General features: G+C 36.4%; 2 protein-coding genes and 1 long non-coding RNA gene across 5 annotated transcripts in view; 1 reads left to right on the top strand and 2 right to left on the bottom strand.

Moving 5' to 3' along the window:
• LOC124222194 (uncharacterized) overlaps positions 1-8988 on the bottom strand; it is a 69128-nt gene extending 60140 nt beyond the window's left edge. For both annotated transcript variants that reach the window (XR_006883969.2, XR_011177358.1), the window contains exon 1: positions 8787-8988. This is a non-coding gene — a long non-coding RNA (uncharacterized lncRNA). The remainder of the gene's footprint in view (positions 1-8786) is intronic.
• Positions 6238-13444, top strand: LOC124222189 (alkaline phosphatase). Of its 2 annotated transcripts, none has more exons than XM_046632892.2 (8): positions 6238-6405; positions 6821-7023; positions 8922-9114; positions 9350-9513; positions 10825-11172; positions 11312-11510; positions 11944-12165; positions 12543-13444. In XM_046632892.2, the coding sequence occupies exons 1-8, from the start codon at positions 6309-6311 to the stop codon at positions 12716-12718; spliced, it is 1602 nt and encodes a 533-aa protein (XP_046488848.1). In that variant the 5' UTR covers positions 6238-6308; the 3' UTR covers positions 12719-13444. The 2 variants fall into 2 exon arrangements, with proteins under 2 accessions (XP_046488848.1, XP_046488849.1); XM_046632893.2 differs by lacking the exon at positions 6238-6405 and adding an exon at positions 6548-6602.
• Positions 13102-15502, bottom strand: PolZ2 (DNA polymerase zeta subunit 2). Its single transcript, XM_046632894.2, has 3 exons — positions 14940-15502; positions 14462-14759; positions 13102-14384 (listed from the first exon to the last, which is right to left on the bottom strand). The coding sequence occupies exons 1-3, from the start codon at positions 14959-14961 to the stop codon at positions 14072-14074; spliced, it is 633 nt and encodes a 210-aa protein (XP_046488850.1). The 5' UTR covers positions 14962-15502; the 3' UTR covers positions 13102-14071.
• Between the last annotated feature and the right edge of the window lie 43 nt (positions 15503-15545).

Raw genomic sequence — 15545 nt, 5'->3', positions numbered from 1 at the left:
GGTGAGAAAAAGAGGGCATAATAACGAGAGAGAGAGAGAGAGATAAAAGCGAGGAGGGGGTGCAGGCCAGCCTCCGTCTAAATTTCCCTTTAAAATATCCCTGCCCATTTTTCATCCCTCCTTTTCTTGCCGTTCCTTTCCTTTCCGTTCCTTCACTTCATTTTACTTTCCTTTGCTTCGGCTCGCTTCGCAAAGTGGGGTGGGAGTCGGGGGGCGGAAGGGTGGCCGGCCGGAGAAGGGTGGAAGGGACGGGGGTGGGGGTGGTTGAGGGGCGGGGGGAGTAGGGGAAGGACAATGGAAAAACTCCCGCCATCTTTAATTCCGTCCGTTCCGACCCCCCCAAGCAACGACGACGGGGTAAGAAAAAATAGGCGATCAATAGATTCTTCTCATTTTACTTTCAATGCGCGAGGCCCACGCGCGTCTTGTTGTTATAAACTCATCCGGTTGCGTTATTATACCTGGTTTGTCTAATTTTTATTTACTCAATGTATATATACGCATGTACCTAGATCACCGGTCAATATGCATGACATGAAAAACTTAAACCTACACCCGAAATTGGAAACTTTCTACGTGAAATTTTCAAACTACGTTAATGTACTAACGAAATAAAATTTTTTTTAAAGGTACCTCTCAGTCTATTATTGAATATCTTGAATTTTAATATAATAAACGTTATTAAATGGATGAAAATAGTCTGTGCAATAAATGTTTGTCTCGTTTATCATGTCACCTTTCTTCTATTATAATCCCCAATTACAACTTTCCTCTATATTTATTTCCTTGAATATCATATACAAATCTCTCTTTAATACAAATAATACACTTTTGCTATAAAATTCTCTTTCTCCGGTACTTTCGTTCCAGCTTCAGCGGACTTCATCATTTATGGTGTATTCCCTGCGTCGTAAATGAAATATACGCAAACGAGGTACGTGGAGACATTGCACAGGGTGTTAATCGAGTCCGATTAACTCTTTTAGACCTTAGTGATTAGCGACGCGCTAATTTATACACCTGCGTGTGCATTACATATATGCATATCTGTATATGGGGTGTTCTCGGCCATCTCACTCTGGCCCGTCACCCTCACCATACTTAATTTTATTACCTCTCCAGTATGTTGAAGGGTGCTACGATAAAAACCATTGGCAGAGTTATAGATTGGAGAAAATATTAGTTTTCTGCTTGTCATTCGATTAACGAAATCAATGTTAGCCATAATCAAATCTTTCATGAAATTCTCACGGCAAATTCTTTGGAAAAACTTTTTAAACCATAGGTAAGATGAGCGTGCATTTAGTTTTAGAGATAGGAGGATGTGATTAAAAAAACTATTCAATTTGAAAAAATGTAGATAATTAGACAAAAATTTGAGGAAAAGAAGTAAAATCTCCAGCTTGAGGATTTTGCTGTTCGTGTTTAAATCTCGGTCTTCTTCCGGATCATTTTGTGCCATTTTTTCTGTTCTATTAAAGCTTCTTGTTTCGTATCGATTTCCTCGTATATCCTTAACTTTTGTATCCGGTCTAGGCTCAATATTTTCATATTCTTATCTCGGTAAAGTATTTATTGATTTACCGTGTAGATTAACTTCATAAAAATTAATTATTACTATAATGTATGATTTCTCCGACTGCGTAATTATTTACAGGAAAATCCGTCTTCAAAAATTAAATAATTTAGATACCCTACGACGTTATAATACTAGCAGGAAAATGAAATTGAAAACCGTGGGGGTTATACTCTGGTTAGAATGATCCAGAGTATCGGATACGCAAATACAAGTATCGTTTACATTACAGACATCTTGTATACATTTGCATCAACGGTAAACATTATTTTTTGCTGTATACCAGGAATTTTGTAACCATGTCTCGAGGCTATACGAAGAGGTTCCATTAGCAGAAGTAGATTCAAGAAAATCAGCTATTTCTGGCGAGATAGCTTATTGCCAGTGTTGGCAATGTTGAAAACGTCTCCATTACTTACTTTCGTTGTTTGCTTACGCCGTTCATTTGAAATGCGATGATAACTTTTGATACGTTATATTTTGTTGAAATTCACCGGAAAGTAATACGAAGATCATTGAAAGAAGATCTTGAAACTGGGACTGTTATTCATATCAGAGCTTTTATACAATGCATACGTGGCATACTCACAACACATGCTATTTGAGAATATTCGACAAGACAATTTACCACGGAACAGTTTAAAAGCGATAAAGAGAAACGAAATGGGCTCGCATTAACATTTGGATGAACCTAATTCGTTGCAATTTTAAATACATACAATGCTAAGGTACGAAGATTCATCATTCCAAACGTGAAAAACCCGGTATTGCGTGTCTGTCTTTTTATCGTAAAAATGTAAATGTAACACCAGCTCCTTTACTTTGTCAACTAGCAACTCTACAGTATAATATACTTAATTATCCAAAAGCACACGTCACCACGAGTATACATAACACTATACCGAGAATAAAAACAACTACCGAGAACAAGTAACCCTACATCAATTTTACCACCTTGCTATTGTGCACCTCCTCATTCTGCTCCATTCAAATAAAGCTGACGATTGGTTGAATACACTAAATGTATTTAAATCATTGTACCTATAATCAGTTGGTTCAACTGGACAAATATTATTTAAATCAATTGAATTGTGTTTGTTTCGGGTGTCTAATTTTTATACGTGGCGTGCAGAAGAAACGAAAACAAGAACCCTATTAATAAAAACTTGAATTATAGTTTTTTTGTGTTATTTTAGATACGCAAAACAATTATTTTCAACTGAGGAAATAGATAGAAATTGGTCAAAACGTAGTTCGTAACTCCGGCAAAATGTAACTCTCAAATATTTTGATGAGGACCCGAATCAGTGTATTACAGTATTTTTCGTACTGTATACTGACTCGTCATTTTTGTATCAAGTTTAATTTTCTTTCGATACTTGGATTAAGTCGACGTGCCTCTAGTTCGTCGGAGAAATTTTAAGGTATGTAGAGATTACATTTAAATACATTAATACTGTACTGATGTACATTAATACCGTAATTCACCTCACGATCATAAATGCAAGCGATAAGAGTCTCGGATTTGAATTTTTATATTCCTTAGATATATGCAAACTTTGCTGTAAGTATATAGATTAATTGTAGTGACTTCTGCCATAATTCATTGATAGATTTTTAAAATTGCGCTCAAATTCGTGTCTATGTCTCCATCGTCTCCGTGTAGTATGTTCGCATTGCACAAACCACTCCGCGAAAGAGACGTCTCTGAATGCCTGGCGGTATGAGCTTTGCACTACAGTGTGAGAAAAAAATCAATAGCCGAACAGTTACCCTGAGAGTTTAATATACCGTCGTCAGGGGCTGCCTTAACAACCGTCCATATTTTTTCCGAACCTACCAATTAGTTCTCCAACTCCAAAGTCAGGGACAGCACTGTCTGGGATTATTTGGCGATGATGGAACACACGAGCTTAAATGATAGTAAATGTGAGTCGTCTCAACTCTGGTAATTGAAATCTGGTATAGGACTGCAATATATGTCGAACAAATACTCGAATCGAAATGAATATGCAAGAATGTAATTTAAAATCCTCGTTTTCTCTATTTTTTCGACTGAATTTTCAATCGGTTTTACACTTATCAATATATTTTTACGGTGATGTCTACTTGCAAAATTATTCTTCGAAAAGGAAGAAAGAAAAATACTACATCTAGCTTGCGAAGTATGCAAAAAATTAGGTAATCGGTCAGGGCGTGATAACACATCCGAATTTATACCTGCAAGCATTAAGTATATTTCGACTGATAACTGAAACAGCGGTCTGATGGTAAGCTACTACCAGCTACGCATCCCTTTAATCTGTTTATCATTGACGAAGATAAAGCTCGCCCCACTCTCAGCTATTTAGACCCGCATACTAACGTGGTACAGACAATTGTAATGATATAGTTAAACATAAGCCGATGCAAAAGATAAAAAAAAAGATCAATCAAAGAGTTGATGCGTTTCAATTATTTCATTTCATCCAGAGAATTACAGACGCCGATTTTATAACAACCTGAGGGATTAATTTTATTGCTGCAGAATTTTTTGAGTCTGACATTGAAATTGTTATTTACGTTATTCAAACTCATTTCGTCAAGATCATTTTACAAATGGAACATATTATTACGACACAAATCACTTTTCAGTAATTCGTCGCCTTTCAATCTGTGATATATACAAAGTTGCCGATTATCAGGCTGTTTCGTTTCAAATTCAAGACTTTATACAGATATTTTGATGTGCTATGAAGATAGTTATATTTTAGCTTCAATACTTTTCTCAACCACTGCTGACAATCTTTCTAGCAGACTAAGAACTCTCACATCGACTCTTGCAATCTACACTCATACTCGGTTCCACTGTACATTATGTTTCACAAACGCTGATCGTTGAGGTCATGTAACCTAATACTACCCTTATCGACCGAGTGACCTTGTTCATATTTTTGTTATTTCAATGAAAAAACGAATGGGATAAGCTCGAAACAGGACAATGTATTACTTTTTCATCGCTGAATTCGAAAAATATTTATTTATGACCTGAAAACTACAAAAAAAATTGATTTTCCACGGATTGTGTAAAAATACATTTTTGAGCGTTATTCTCACGTGAAACAAGAAAGTTTTTGAAACTTTTCATTCATCTTTGCATCGTGTAGAATTACGCTATCTGCGGAATTTTTACGGTTAGTGGTGCCTAGGCTTTGATAATAGTCAAATTAAGTGCCACTTTACTCGGTCGGTAAGGACTGACTGTAACGTCCTCTTAAAACTCTTTCATAGAAACGCGGCCTTGCTACCTCTCGTGACTCTTTTATTCTATCCCCACTTTTTCACGTTTCTCTCGCACATTAATTGTAAAAACGCGGCTGTCGCCAATGCCAGCCCAAACAAAATCAGGGCCTGGTGCAAAGTCGACTTGACGGGCCTTAAAACAAATTTCGTATAAGAAAGTAACGATTTATTACATTTTGCTATTTATTACATTGCACAAATTGTTATAGTAAGGACTCAAGGTATGCTTGAAAATTATGAATGATTAAATTATTTTTATGAAGTTCATAATTCAATCACATCAAAAATCATTTAATGATCAAATGACAAAAATAATTGCTTCATAAACTTATGGAATGCAATTTGGAATGTGTTAACGATGAGTATAGAATAAGGTTAGAATATGTAATTTTTCGTTCATTTACCAACATGTATTATAGCAAACTCGTTGTTAATATCATCATAATTTAATTTTTTAGCCACTTTGGATTTCATGGCTTAGGAAATCAATCGTTCCTGACTAATGCTAAGGATGAAGTAATCTTTTATTAGTTTCAATCTTGAAAAAGGTCTTTCCGCAGATGCGACGATTATTGCAAAAAAGCTCGATACAATTTTCAGAACAGAGATAAAATTTGGATACAGTTGAAATAAATTGTTTTAAATTTTCAAAAGAGAGCTACATCCCGAAAATTCGATTGTTATATTTCAAATTGTGTGAATTAAGTGTGAAGACAAAGCCGCAACATCGCCGAAATATGTTACCTAAATATTGGCTTCTTCCTGTACAATTTCATCGGCTTATGTTTGTAAATCCATGCAGTGGAAGCAAAGATATAAGCGTTTGAAAAAGCATTTTCAGAAATTTATTACACCAAAACTATATTTAACACGTTGACTGGCACGCAAGTAAACAACTTGCAAAAAATCAAGCAATCTTTTTTCACAAATTGAACAAAGATAGTCAAATTTCAGCCAAATTAAAAATGTCAACTTTCAAAGTCTTGCCAACTGGCATGGAAAGCTCTATATATATTTACAATTCACTTTTTATTAACACGATTTAGTAGTATAATAATAAACGACAATGAAATATATTATCATGTAAAATTCAATAAAAAAAATTACATTCAACACTTGTCTTTTTTTCAAATACGAACGTTTCGTTAATTCTCACACCTGGCGATAAAAACTTACGAAGTACGACCAGCCGTTATAACTCGACCCCAACAAAACATTTTCACTTTTCTCACTAAATAATCGGCCAGCGACTGTCGGCGCGCGGGGCCTCAGAAACGCGGGGCCCTGTGCGCTCCTGTCGTTTGCACCCCTCTTGGGCCGGCACTGGCTGTCCCACCAACACTTGTCTAAGTTTGAATGCAAGTAAACCCAGCGGAGAGTCACTTGATGCTAGTAGTTTGAACGCTTCGCGAGCAACGAGTCTGCTTTCGGCTTTTCGCTTCGAGACATTATGGGTTCTTTTCCTCAAACAGTTGTATCAATTTTTCGTATATTCCTAGCCGTGACGATACCGCTGATCTTCGTAGACGAAACATATTGCGCCGAAGGTGAGTTCTCGATTCCGGTTCCGTACCGACATTTCGTCAATATTATGATGGATAGAGAAATTTGAACATCGCAGACCCGAAATTTTTTTGGAGAAGAAATAATCATTTGACAGAGTTCTACACCAGTGTACGAATAGACACCAGAAAATACGAACAAACTACAGGAATATAAAATTATCCACAGTAATTTTGAAACGGTTGTTAGTTGATTCACTGGTGTATTTGCCCTACGTCGATTATAAATGATGATTCGCTATTCCTAGTAATACTATATATAGTCAAATCAGAGATAAATTCTTCAAATGAGCTGATAATATAGTACAATGCATATTGCATTTATAGTATAAATCGAGTAGGGACAGGTGTGAAATTGTCATTACTTATTATTCTCTTTTTTTTTGACTTGACACCACAGATAAACATTATTGGTATCAGTCAGCAAACCTGGACTTGAAAGAATCGTTGTCGTACGCGTGGAATACAAATACAGCCAAGAACGTGATCATATTTCTCGGAGATGGTATGAGCCTCGAAACCATCGCAGCGAGTAGGATCTACAATGCCGGAGAGGAGAGTTATCTCGCGTGGGAGAAATTCCCTCACATCGCCGTGACGAAGGTATAACAGAAAAAGATATTTCAGTCATACATTTAGCTACTCATGCTTCACGAGAAGGAGATTGAAAAAAAATAAACGAGAGAAAATCAGAGCCTTGGCAGACCCGGCAGACTAAATAACGAAGTCACCAGTATTTCTTTGAAAATTGTGAAACGTTGTATAATTCGTAGAATTTTATTACGCAAATGCAATAAATAGACGCGATTTGTTTTATGACTCGAACGAAAAATTCCAGCTGCGAATGTAGAAACAGAAGTTCGGCTAGTCTGTCAGATCTGCTGATGCGACGTATACGTCTACATAAGTATAATGTGTGCTGTGGGCACAGTGCCATACTTGCAATTAAAGGCAAAACGCGATGTCATAGACCTTACGTAGAGACCTTGGAAATTGTGCAGAGCGAGGAGATACACGACTGTCGAATAAAAGAAATTTTCGTGTCAGTAGCTTTATCTATGCTGTATCCGAAAATAATCACGGATATACATACACATTAACGTAAGTGGTTTTGAAGTGAAAGAAAGAAAGAAGCAATGACAAGTGTTTCGGAGAAACAAAACTTGCCCATCAGATATCTGCGTAACAGGTGAAGATAAAGTTGATCACGAATCGCGTTTCAATTATGAGTAAATTCTGATAAGTCCAAGAAAATCCCGTCAATCGCATCTTTCACATTATGCGCATTTACTTTATCGTTAGATCTGAGCAAACCTTGATTGATACAAAATCAATGTTTGTAAGAATTTCAGTCAGTCGACGAATATGTATTCAGAATTGGTGTCATTTTCACAATGTGCGAAATTACGAGGCTGAAGTTAGTAAGGTTGTAGTATCGAAACGTTGAAACAAAATTTACCATATTGCACCTTTAGAATAACGCTAGAAGTTGAATTTACAAAATTTGAATTTTTTCATGCTTTATTAAAGGTTTCTTAAATTTCAGGTAATCATCTAAAGTTGCAAAATAACGAGCTTTTCCAAAGATGCATCATTATGATAACGTTACAAACTTCAGCCTGATGCGGAATTTTATTCGTATACCTGCAATGTTTACTCAGCACTCAATTCGGAACGTAACTTTTACAAATATATACTAATGTAGTACATAAAAATAGACATATGCATGGCGATAAGCCGTAATAGACTATAAGTCCGCGCGTCGCGTCAGTTCGAGGCATCCAAGGTCGAATGCAAAATAATCTACCTGTGTCATTCCTGCATTGTGACTTCGGTGCTCTGCAAACCGTATTCCACTTTTATAAGTATTACACAAATTCGAATGAAAACTGTGTAAGCCCCGAACGTTAGTATTAACTGTGGAACTTAGGAAACGTCAGGGGTTGAAGTTAGTAACGTTATCGTAAAGAAGCATTAAGGAAAAAAGCTCTGTTTTCTCAATTTTACAATAAGTTTGAAGGAACTAAAATTACGGAATATGAGTGTGTTTGTTTTATTGCGTGTGTTTTGTTTTTCCTCAGCATCAATCGTTACGATAACGTTACTAACTTCAAGGGTGATGGAAACGTGAATATAATTTCGAATGAACTGTCGAAATCCACCGAGCTACTTTCTTCGGGCATAAGGAGCGATTAGATTTTCAAATGATGCCTAAACTTGAACTTAGAATACGGTATCGGTCATTAATTTTCACATCGGCCATACGTTGATGCGTAAGAGTTCAGACCGTTCAGACACGGCGACGACATTATGTTTCATAATACACTTATCATTCATCAACTAAACAGTGAAATTAGTTAACTTACGTCTGACTAATCTGCACGATTGTTAGCGTCTCCTTCTGCTCGATTCGACGCATCGCTCCACACATTTGGCATAATTTACCTATCATTCGAATGAGATGATCGCTTTTTTAACGTTGAATGAAATGAATTTCGCAGACTTACGACTCAGACAAGCAAGTCCCGGATTCCGCCTCTACCGCCACTGCAGTCTTTTGCGGTGTTAAAACGAACTACAAGGTCACAGGCGTCGACAGTAACGTACCGCTGAACGATTGCGAAGCGAGTCTCAACGAGGATTATCACGTCGATTCAATCCTGGCCTGGGCTCAAGCTGCTGGTAAAGACACAGGTGAGGTACACGGAAGTTTATCGAGTATAATCAGACCCTGATGATTAACATTGCTCCATAATTGGTGTGAAAATTGAAGTTAACAATCAGCCAGGAGACCGTCCTGCATTATCGACCGTAATCTAACGCCTCGACCGGTGGGTTACGTCTGATTCCAGTTTTGACCCGTATCCGCAACACCTCGCACACCGCGGCCGTATACAACGTTGTTCATTTTGATTTCCACTGAAAACAGGATTCGTCACGACAACGAGAGTTACTCACGCTACTCCGTCGGCACTCTATGCGCACTCGGCCAGCAGAAAATGGGAATGCGAAGCTAATATGCCGGCCAGCGCCGCTAAGTGTAAAGATATAGCAAGGCAACTCGTCGAGAATAAGCCGGGCAAGGATATAAAGGTAAATGACCATATTATTTAATGAGTAAACTAACCTAGGATCTCGACGTTATCACCAGCCTATTCCGTCGGTAAGGTGTCATTCAGACCGTGTAATGTGGATTGTATATAACAAGGCGCTTCGCTAATTGCATAAACATCGTAGGGATTTGGAAATGATTATAATCACTTGGGTGGTTTTTTAACTTTTTTTGTCTTCTCACGTACCCTTCGAAAAGTTAGTTTTAGTTTAAAACGAAGCCTCGTGAAACCGGAACTCTGTAGCAAAATTCTAAAAGGTGACTCATCTGGTTTGAATTTTTCAAACACTCCTAGCGAAACATCTCAAAAAGTATACAAGTTGGAAAGTTATTTTTCGTTTTATTTTGTAGATAATGAAATTTTCTATAAAAAAAAAATGGGTGCGTGTACTTATGTACGCGCGTGAGAAGTTATACTTCTTTGGCATCTTTAAATAATAAATATTCAACATTGATAATTTAATAATATTTAGTATTAATTATATTAAATAATGATATTTTAATTTATATCAATAAATAATACATACGGATAACTAACCTCAATTATATTGGAGCACTTGAAAAAGTATTTTAGCACAATTTTTTCACTAATATTCACAAATAGTAAATAATATTAATCCAAATATTGAATTTAAATCACTACTGAATATATTTTATTGCCACATATATAATTCGCACTTGTATGAAAATAAAACACGTGTTGTGACTGTAAAAACTACAACCATGTGGATAAATATTATAAATAAATATGAAAACAGTGATCAGAGGCGACAAGCGTACCAACATTAGCTTTTTTTCGAGACTTAATGAATTCGGTTGAGTGGGCAACTTCATCCTGTTAATTTTGTGTTACAGTGATGCGCGCGCATCTTGAAATTTCACTCTCATCAGTTTTTCATAACGCGCCTAAAGAAGTATAACTTCAAAAGGTCGAGACTACTATATAGCTAAATGTGCTTATGCACGTTCGTATTATTTTAAATGTTCGTATCGAATACATGATAAATATTTAGGTGCATATTAGTCTTGACCTTTTTTATAGAAAATTTGACTATCTGCAAAATGAAATCAAAAACACCTTGCCAACTTGTATAGTTTTTGAGATATTTCGGTTAGACTGTTTGAAAAATTTAAACCAGATTAGTCACCTTTTAGAAATTTTGCTACCGAGTTCAGGTTTCACGAGGCTTCGTTTGAGGCTAAGAATTAACTTTTCGAAATGTACGTAACAAGAAAAAAAAAGCTGAATAAAAAACCACCAAAATAAACACATTTAAGCGTATTTTGCACAGGTTATTATGGGAGGTGGCAGACAACAGTTACAAAGTAATTCCACCGGCTTGGAAAATGACGAGGTAAATACTTGGAGTTGCTACAGGCAGGATGGGAGAAAATTAATAGACGAATGGGCCGCGGACAAGACTGCAAGAAATTTCTCGAATGTCGTTGTTCAGAACAACGAAGAATTGTTCAGTGTTGATACGGAAAATACTGACTTTCTTATGGGCATATTCAACAATGCTCACTTGAGCATGGATTGGAACAGAGACACCGGTCCCAAAGGACAGCCAAGCTTGGAAAACATGACGGTTGCAGCTATAAAAATTCTTCAGAAAGCAGAGAAGGGATTCGTGCTTGCGGTACGGTTTGAACATTGACGTGTTTTTATTAAGATTCCATAGTCGACGACACTCACTTTGATGAATAGTAAACAATGATCATGTTGAATTATTCGCAAATCGATATGGTCCGAGCGTACGATGTTATTATTACTCTCAGGTCGAAGGGGGTTTAATTGATTATGCACACCATCGTGGACATGCTGCGCAAGCATTAAGAGAGACAATCAGATTTTCTGAGGCAGTAAGTGCTACCTTAAAACTTATTGACACCACTGAAACTTTGGTCATTGTCACGAGCGACCATGGGCACGCCATGACATTCAATTCAGGTGCCGACAGAGGACAAGACGTTCTTGGTATGCCAATTTTTTAAATAAATAACAAAACTCATTCGTTTTGTCTCTTTAGACGAAAAGGGAACATGTATTAGAAATAAACAATTACGTTAGAAATCAATGAAAACATATTGAAACATTTGAATAGCGAAGCATACAACTGAGAAACGCCATTTCAAAAGATCAAAGTAGTCGCTTAACCAAATTATTCCAGCTGTTTCAAATCAAGATGTTTTTATCTAACAGTAAAATGAATTTAATCTGAACGATTCAACAGTCAAAAATTTAACAGTGTTCTTGAGTAAATAATATGCGTCCCTGATTGTGAAATGTGAATTAATCGTGAAAATGTGTATTCACAATTGGTTCCTTTATAAATCACCGTAATTTAGAAGCTTTATTGTCTAGTTTTCATGCGGAAATTATTAATATAGCAAACTCTTTGACGTTTAAGGAATCGCCACAAATTCAGAATATGACAACATTCCCTTTACGGTATTGAGCTACAGTACAGGGGGTCCAAACAACATGGCTTATGAAGTTTATAACAGCACCACGGCTATCAGGAAGGATCCTTCTTTGGAGAATACCACTGATTTCACTTACAGTCAACAAGCTGCTATAGTAACTGACGAGGCCCAACACAGCGGAACTGATACCCTTGTATACGCCATAGGTAAATCCGTTAACTTATTTTAATCGACTCGAAAGATTTATGACAAAATATACCTCATTTAATACAAAGTTCAGTCTCGAACTAAATAGAATTTAAATTTGCACAGGGAAGAACACACATTTTAGTTGTATTCATTTCGAAATTCCTGAAACAATCATCAAGAATAAACACCTTCGAATTTTTTTTTTTTTTTGAAAAAAAATGCCGATTGCCCATCAAATGTTGTGCCAAGTGGAGAGACATTTTGGCTAGATTTTCAAAAATTTGCAGAGGAATATATTGCTGAATGAAAAACGCTTCATATGCTTGTGTTAGATTTTTTGCAGTTTATTTTTGCATTCATTTTGTATTACATTGCTCTATCTATTTATTTCCAGGGCCGTACGCCCATCTGTTGCACGCTACACACGAGCAAAACTACATAGCCCATGTCGCAGCTTATGCAGCAAAGATTGGTGAATACTACAATAATTCTAGTTCGAATTTTCAAGCCTACCCTTTCATCTTCCTGACAACGTTGATACACATTTTGCTACCCAGATTACATAGATAAACAATTGATGGAAATAACGGAAGTTATGCATACACATTAGGGTGGTCCTCATTTAGAATGTTGACGAATTTATTCCGGATCACCCCACCAAATCAACTATAAATAATTCAAAAACAATTTACAATTTTTTCAAATTTTTATATCAACTGTAACCCGTGCCTGTAAGAGGAAGGATTTCCCAATTTAAAATACACGTGTTTCGGACACGTTCTTAGTATATATTTTACTCTAAGAGTAATAATGTTCAAACAATCCATGAATGTGAGGTTCTAATGAGCATTAGTGCTACTATCTGAGAAAAAATTCACATCATCATACCAGGTAATATAGACAATTGAATTTCTTATAAATAAAAAGAAAAAGTCAAATTTTTAGGGTGTGCAATTTGTCGAGATTGGTTGGTATGATGATGTGAATTTTTTCTTAGATAGTAGTACTAATACTCACTAAATCTTCGCAATTACAGATTAATTCGAACATCGTCACTCTTACAATAAATTATATGCTGAGAATGTATCTGAAACAGGTGTATTTGAAATGGTGATATCCATCCATTTACAGGCATGGGTTAGAATTGATATAAAAATCTGAAAGAATTAGGAAATTGTTTTTGAATTATTTATAGTTGATTTGGGGGGTGGTCTGAAAAAAATCATCAACACCCTAAGTAAGGATCACCCTAATACACATTCATGTCGGACTGTTGTACCAAAATGAAATTTATTCTATGTGTTTCGAAAAATGAAGAATGATCTAGGAAAAGTTTGATATATTTACTTATTACTGCCTTTTATTGAACGTACAGACAATTGAAAAATGATAATATATTTTTAATTGAACACCATTTGTGAGTACGTGGATAGTGATAAGATTACATTGAAAAAATATTGAGGAGTGAGCTGTAGGTTTTATATATCATGTAAAATGAATTACGGATTAAAAAAAAAAGATTGAACCGGAAAATATGAGCCGTGTGAACACAGTGAGCGTTTTGCGCTCACTACATCGTAAAGCCTTTTCTATAACGCTATCATGCAATAATATTGGTAAGCCGAAAATAGAATAAATTGTTTGAAAGACTTATCAACGGTCGACTGTGCATTATATGATGTACGTATCAGTTGAAGATACGAGAGTAGTCGTGTTGAAATTTTCTGTTGCAATGTACTTCAACGAATCCAGATATTCCGTCAAGCAATAATAGATCGTTCATGAGCGCAGGATCATTGTTTTCTCCAGAGCGTGCCATTGCGAATCACTTTTTACACTATCTTGTAAAATGTATAAGGATTATTTGTTTGCACGTAATTTGTCGCAACAGAATGAAAAAACGGAAAACAGCAAACAATCAAATCACTGCTTCTCTTCGTTCTTATTTTCTTTTTCCAACGCATACATTTGTAGATTCAAATATTCGGTATTGATTGACTTCAGAGGTAACAAAGTCTGCTCTTTTATTTCTGTCATATCTTCTTCAGCTTCGATCCAGGGAAAATTTTCACATCTTGGATTTTCATTTAGCGCAGCGTGCGCCGCTTCATGGGTATGGATTTGAATGGAAAACGTAGCATTTTCGGGTAGTCGTTTCAAATATGAACCGGATGTTGAAAGCTTCAAGCAAAAAGTTCTGAGAGCTTCTTCTGTTTTTAAAAAGAATGGATCCTGTCTGAAAATAAAATTAAAATAGGTACAAAATCATGAAACAAGAATTCACAATGATTTGAATCCGAACGCGTTACTTACACCGCCAGATCAGCCTTTAATTTTCCGAGATCAAAGACAAATTGCTCTACCGGTGTTTTATCCTGATTGTAAAAGCAGAGATTGATTTTTCTAACGCTGTTTTCATCATGCCTGATCAATTCTCTGATCGAATTAAGTACTTCTTTCAGGTAAGTGTTCAATTCTGGATGCTCAGAAACTTGTGTGGCTATTCCATATATTTGCTTCCGCACAAAAATTTCTTTGGGATACAAATTCCTGACGTACAGAATATTGTGGAATGCTACTTCTAGAAATTCTAATAAAATATCCGCACCAACTGAAACAATAAAAAATAAAATATTTGGCGAATGCACAATATCGGAACACCAAGTCCGCCTGCGCGCAGGCAATTGTGGATACGTTAGTGTAAATGCAAAAGTAGTTGCCCAAGTGTAGGCGAGTTTTTAATTTTCTTGTGTGCCATTCTAATTTTGGAAGAATGAATGAATAAACCTGCCTATTTGTTGCTGCGTTGACATATCATCACAGGCTCTATCCTTCCGGTGATATTCAATGCATTCATTTACGGCGAATTACATCACACCAGCAGTCCATATACAGCTGTCTCCATGCCGTCACGACTGCTTGTCTAGGTTATGAAACATACGTTTAGGTATTTCGACTTCAGTACGTGGGTCCTCGTATTTCCTCATATATCACTTCAACAACTTCTAATAAATTGGTGCACGATACGTCAATTCATCATCGCTCACTGAAGAGCGATAGTAAATTTACACCGCACAGTTTGTAAACACCATAGGCATATGAACACAGACTCTCGATACATTCAATTTTAGCCAATCGACTCGCAACCCAGGAACGAAACGATGCGTATCTCGTAAAATTCGTGAAATTAAACGAGCAAGCATTGTACTCCGGGGTAGATACACATTGTAATGCTACGAAGGCGGTCAAAGAAAGCGGTTCAATCCACCACGTAACTCAGCGATTTGCATTTCTCATTTGATTTTCGTTGCGATAGCTGACTCGTTTGAAAAGTCAGCCGCATGCGGATGCGCACGCCATTGAGACATTGAGCTGCGTACTGCATATGGCAGCGTTT

Source organism: Neodiprion pinetum, chromosome 6 (assembly GCF_021155775.2).
Source record: "Neodiprion pinetum isolate iyNeoPine1 chromosome 6, iyNeoPine1.2, whole genome shotgun sequence".
Taxonomy (NCBI): Eukaryota; Metazoa; Arthropoda; class Insecta; order Hymenoptera; family Diprionidae; genus Neodiprion; species Neodiprion pinetum.
The sequence above is the reverse complement of the archived record's forward strand: the minus strand, read 5'-3'. Positions and strand labels throughout refer to the sequence as shown.

Coding starts and splice junctions, on each gene's coding strand:
- PolZ2 (XM_046632894.2), bottom strand. CDS start 14,961: ATGTCAACGCAGCAACAAATAG. Junction 14,760..14,939: donor GTCAACGCAGCAACAAATAG/GCAGGTTTATTC, acceptor TTATTGTTTCAG/TTGGTGCGGATATTTTATTA. Junction 14,385..14,461: donor TTAAAGGCTGATCTGGCGGT/GTAAGTAACGCG, acceptor TTTTATTTTCAG/ACAGGATCCATTCTTTTTAA.
- LOC124222189 (XM_046632892.2), top strand. CDS start 6,309: ATGGGTTCTTTTCCTCAAACAGTTGTATCAATTTTTCGTATATTCCTA. Junction 6,406..6,820: donor CGAAACATATTGCGCCGAAG/GTGAGTTCTCGA, acceptor TTGACACCACAG/ATAAACATTATTGGTATCAG. Junction 12,166..12,542: donor TACCCTTGTATACGCCATAG/GTAAATCCGTTA, acceptor ATTTATTTCCAG/GGCCGTACGCCCATCTGTTG.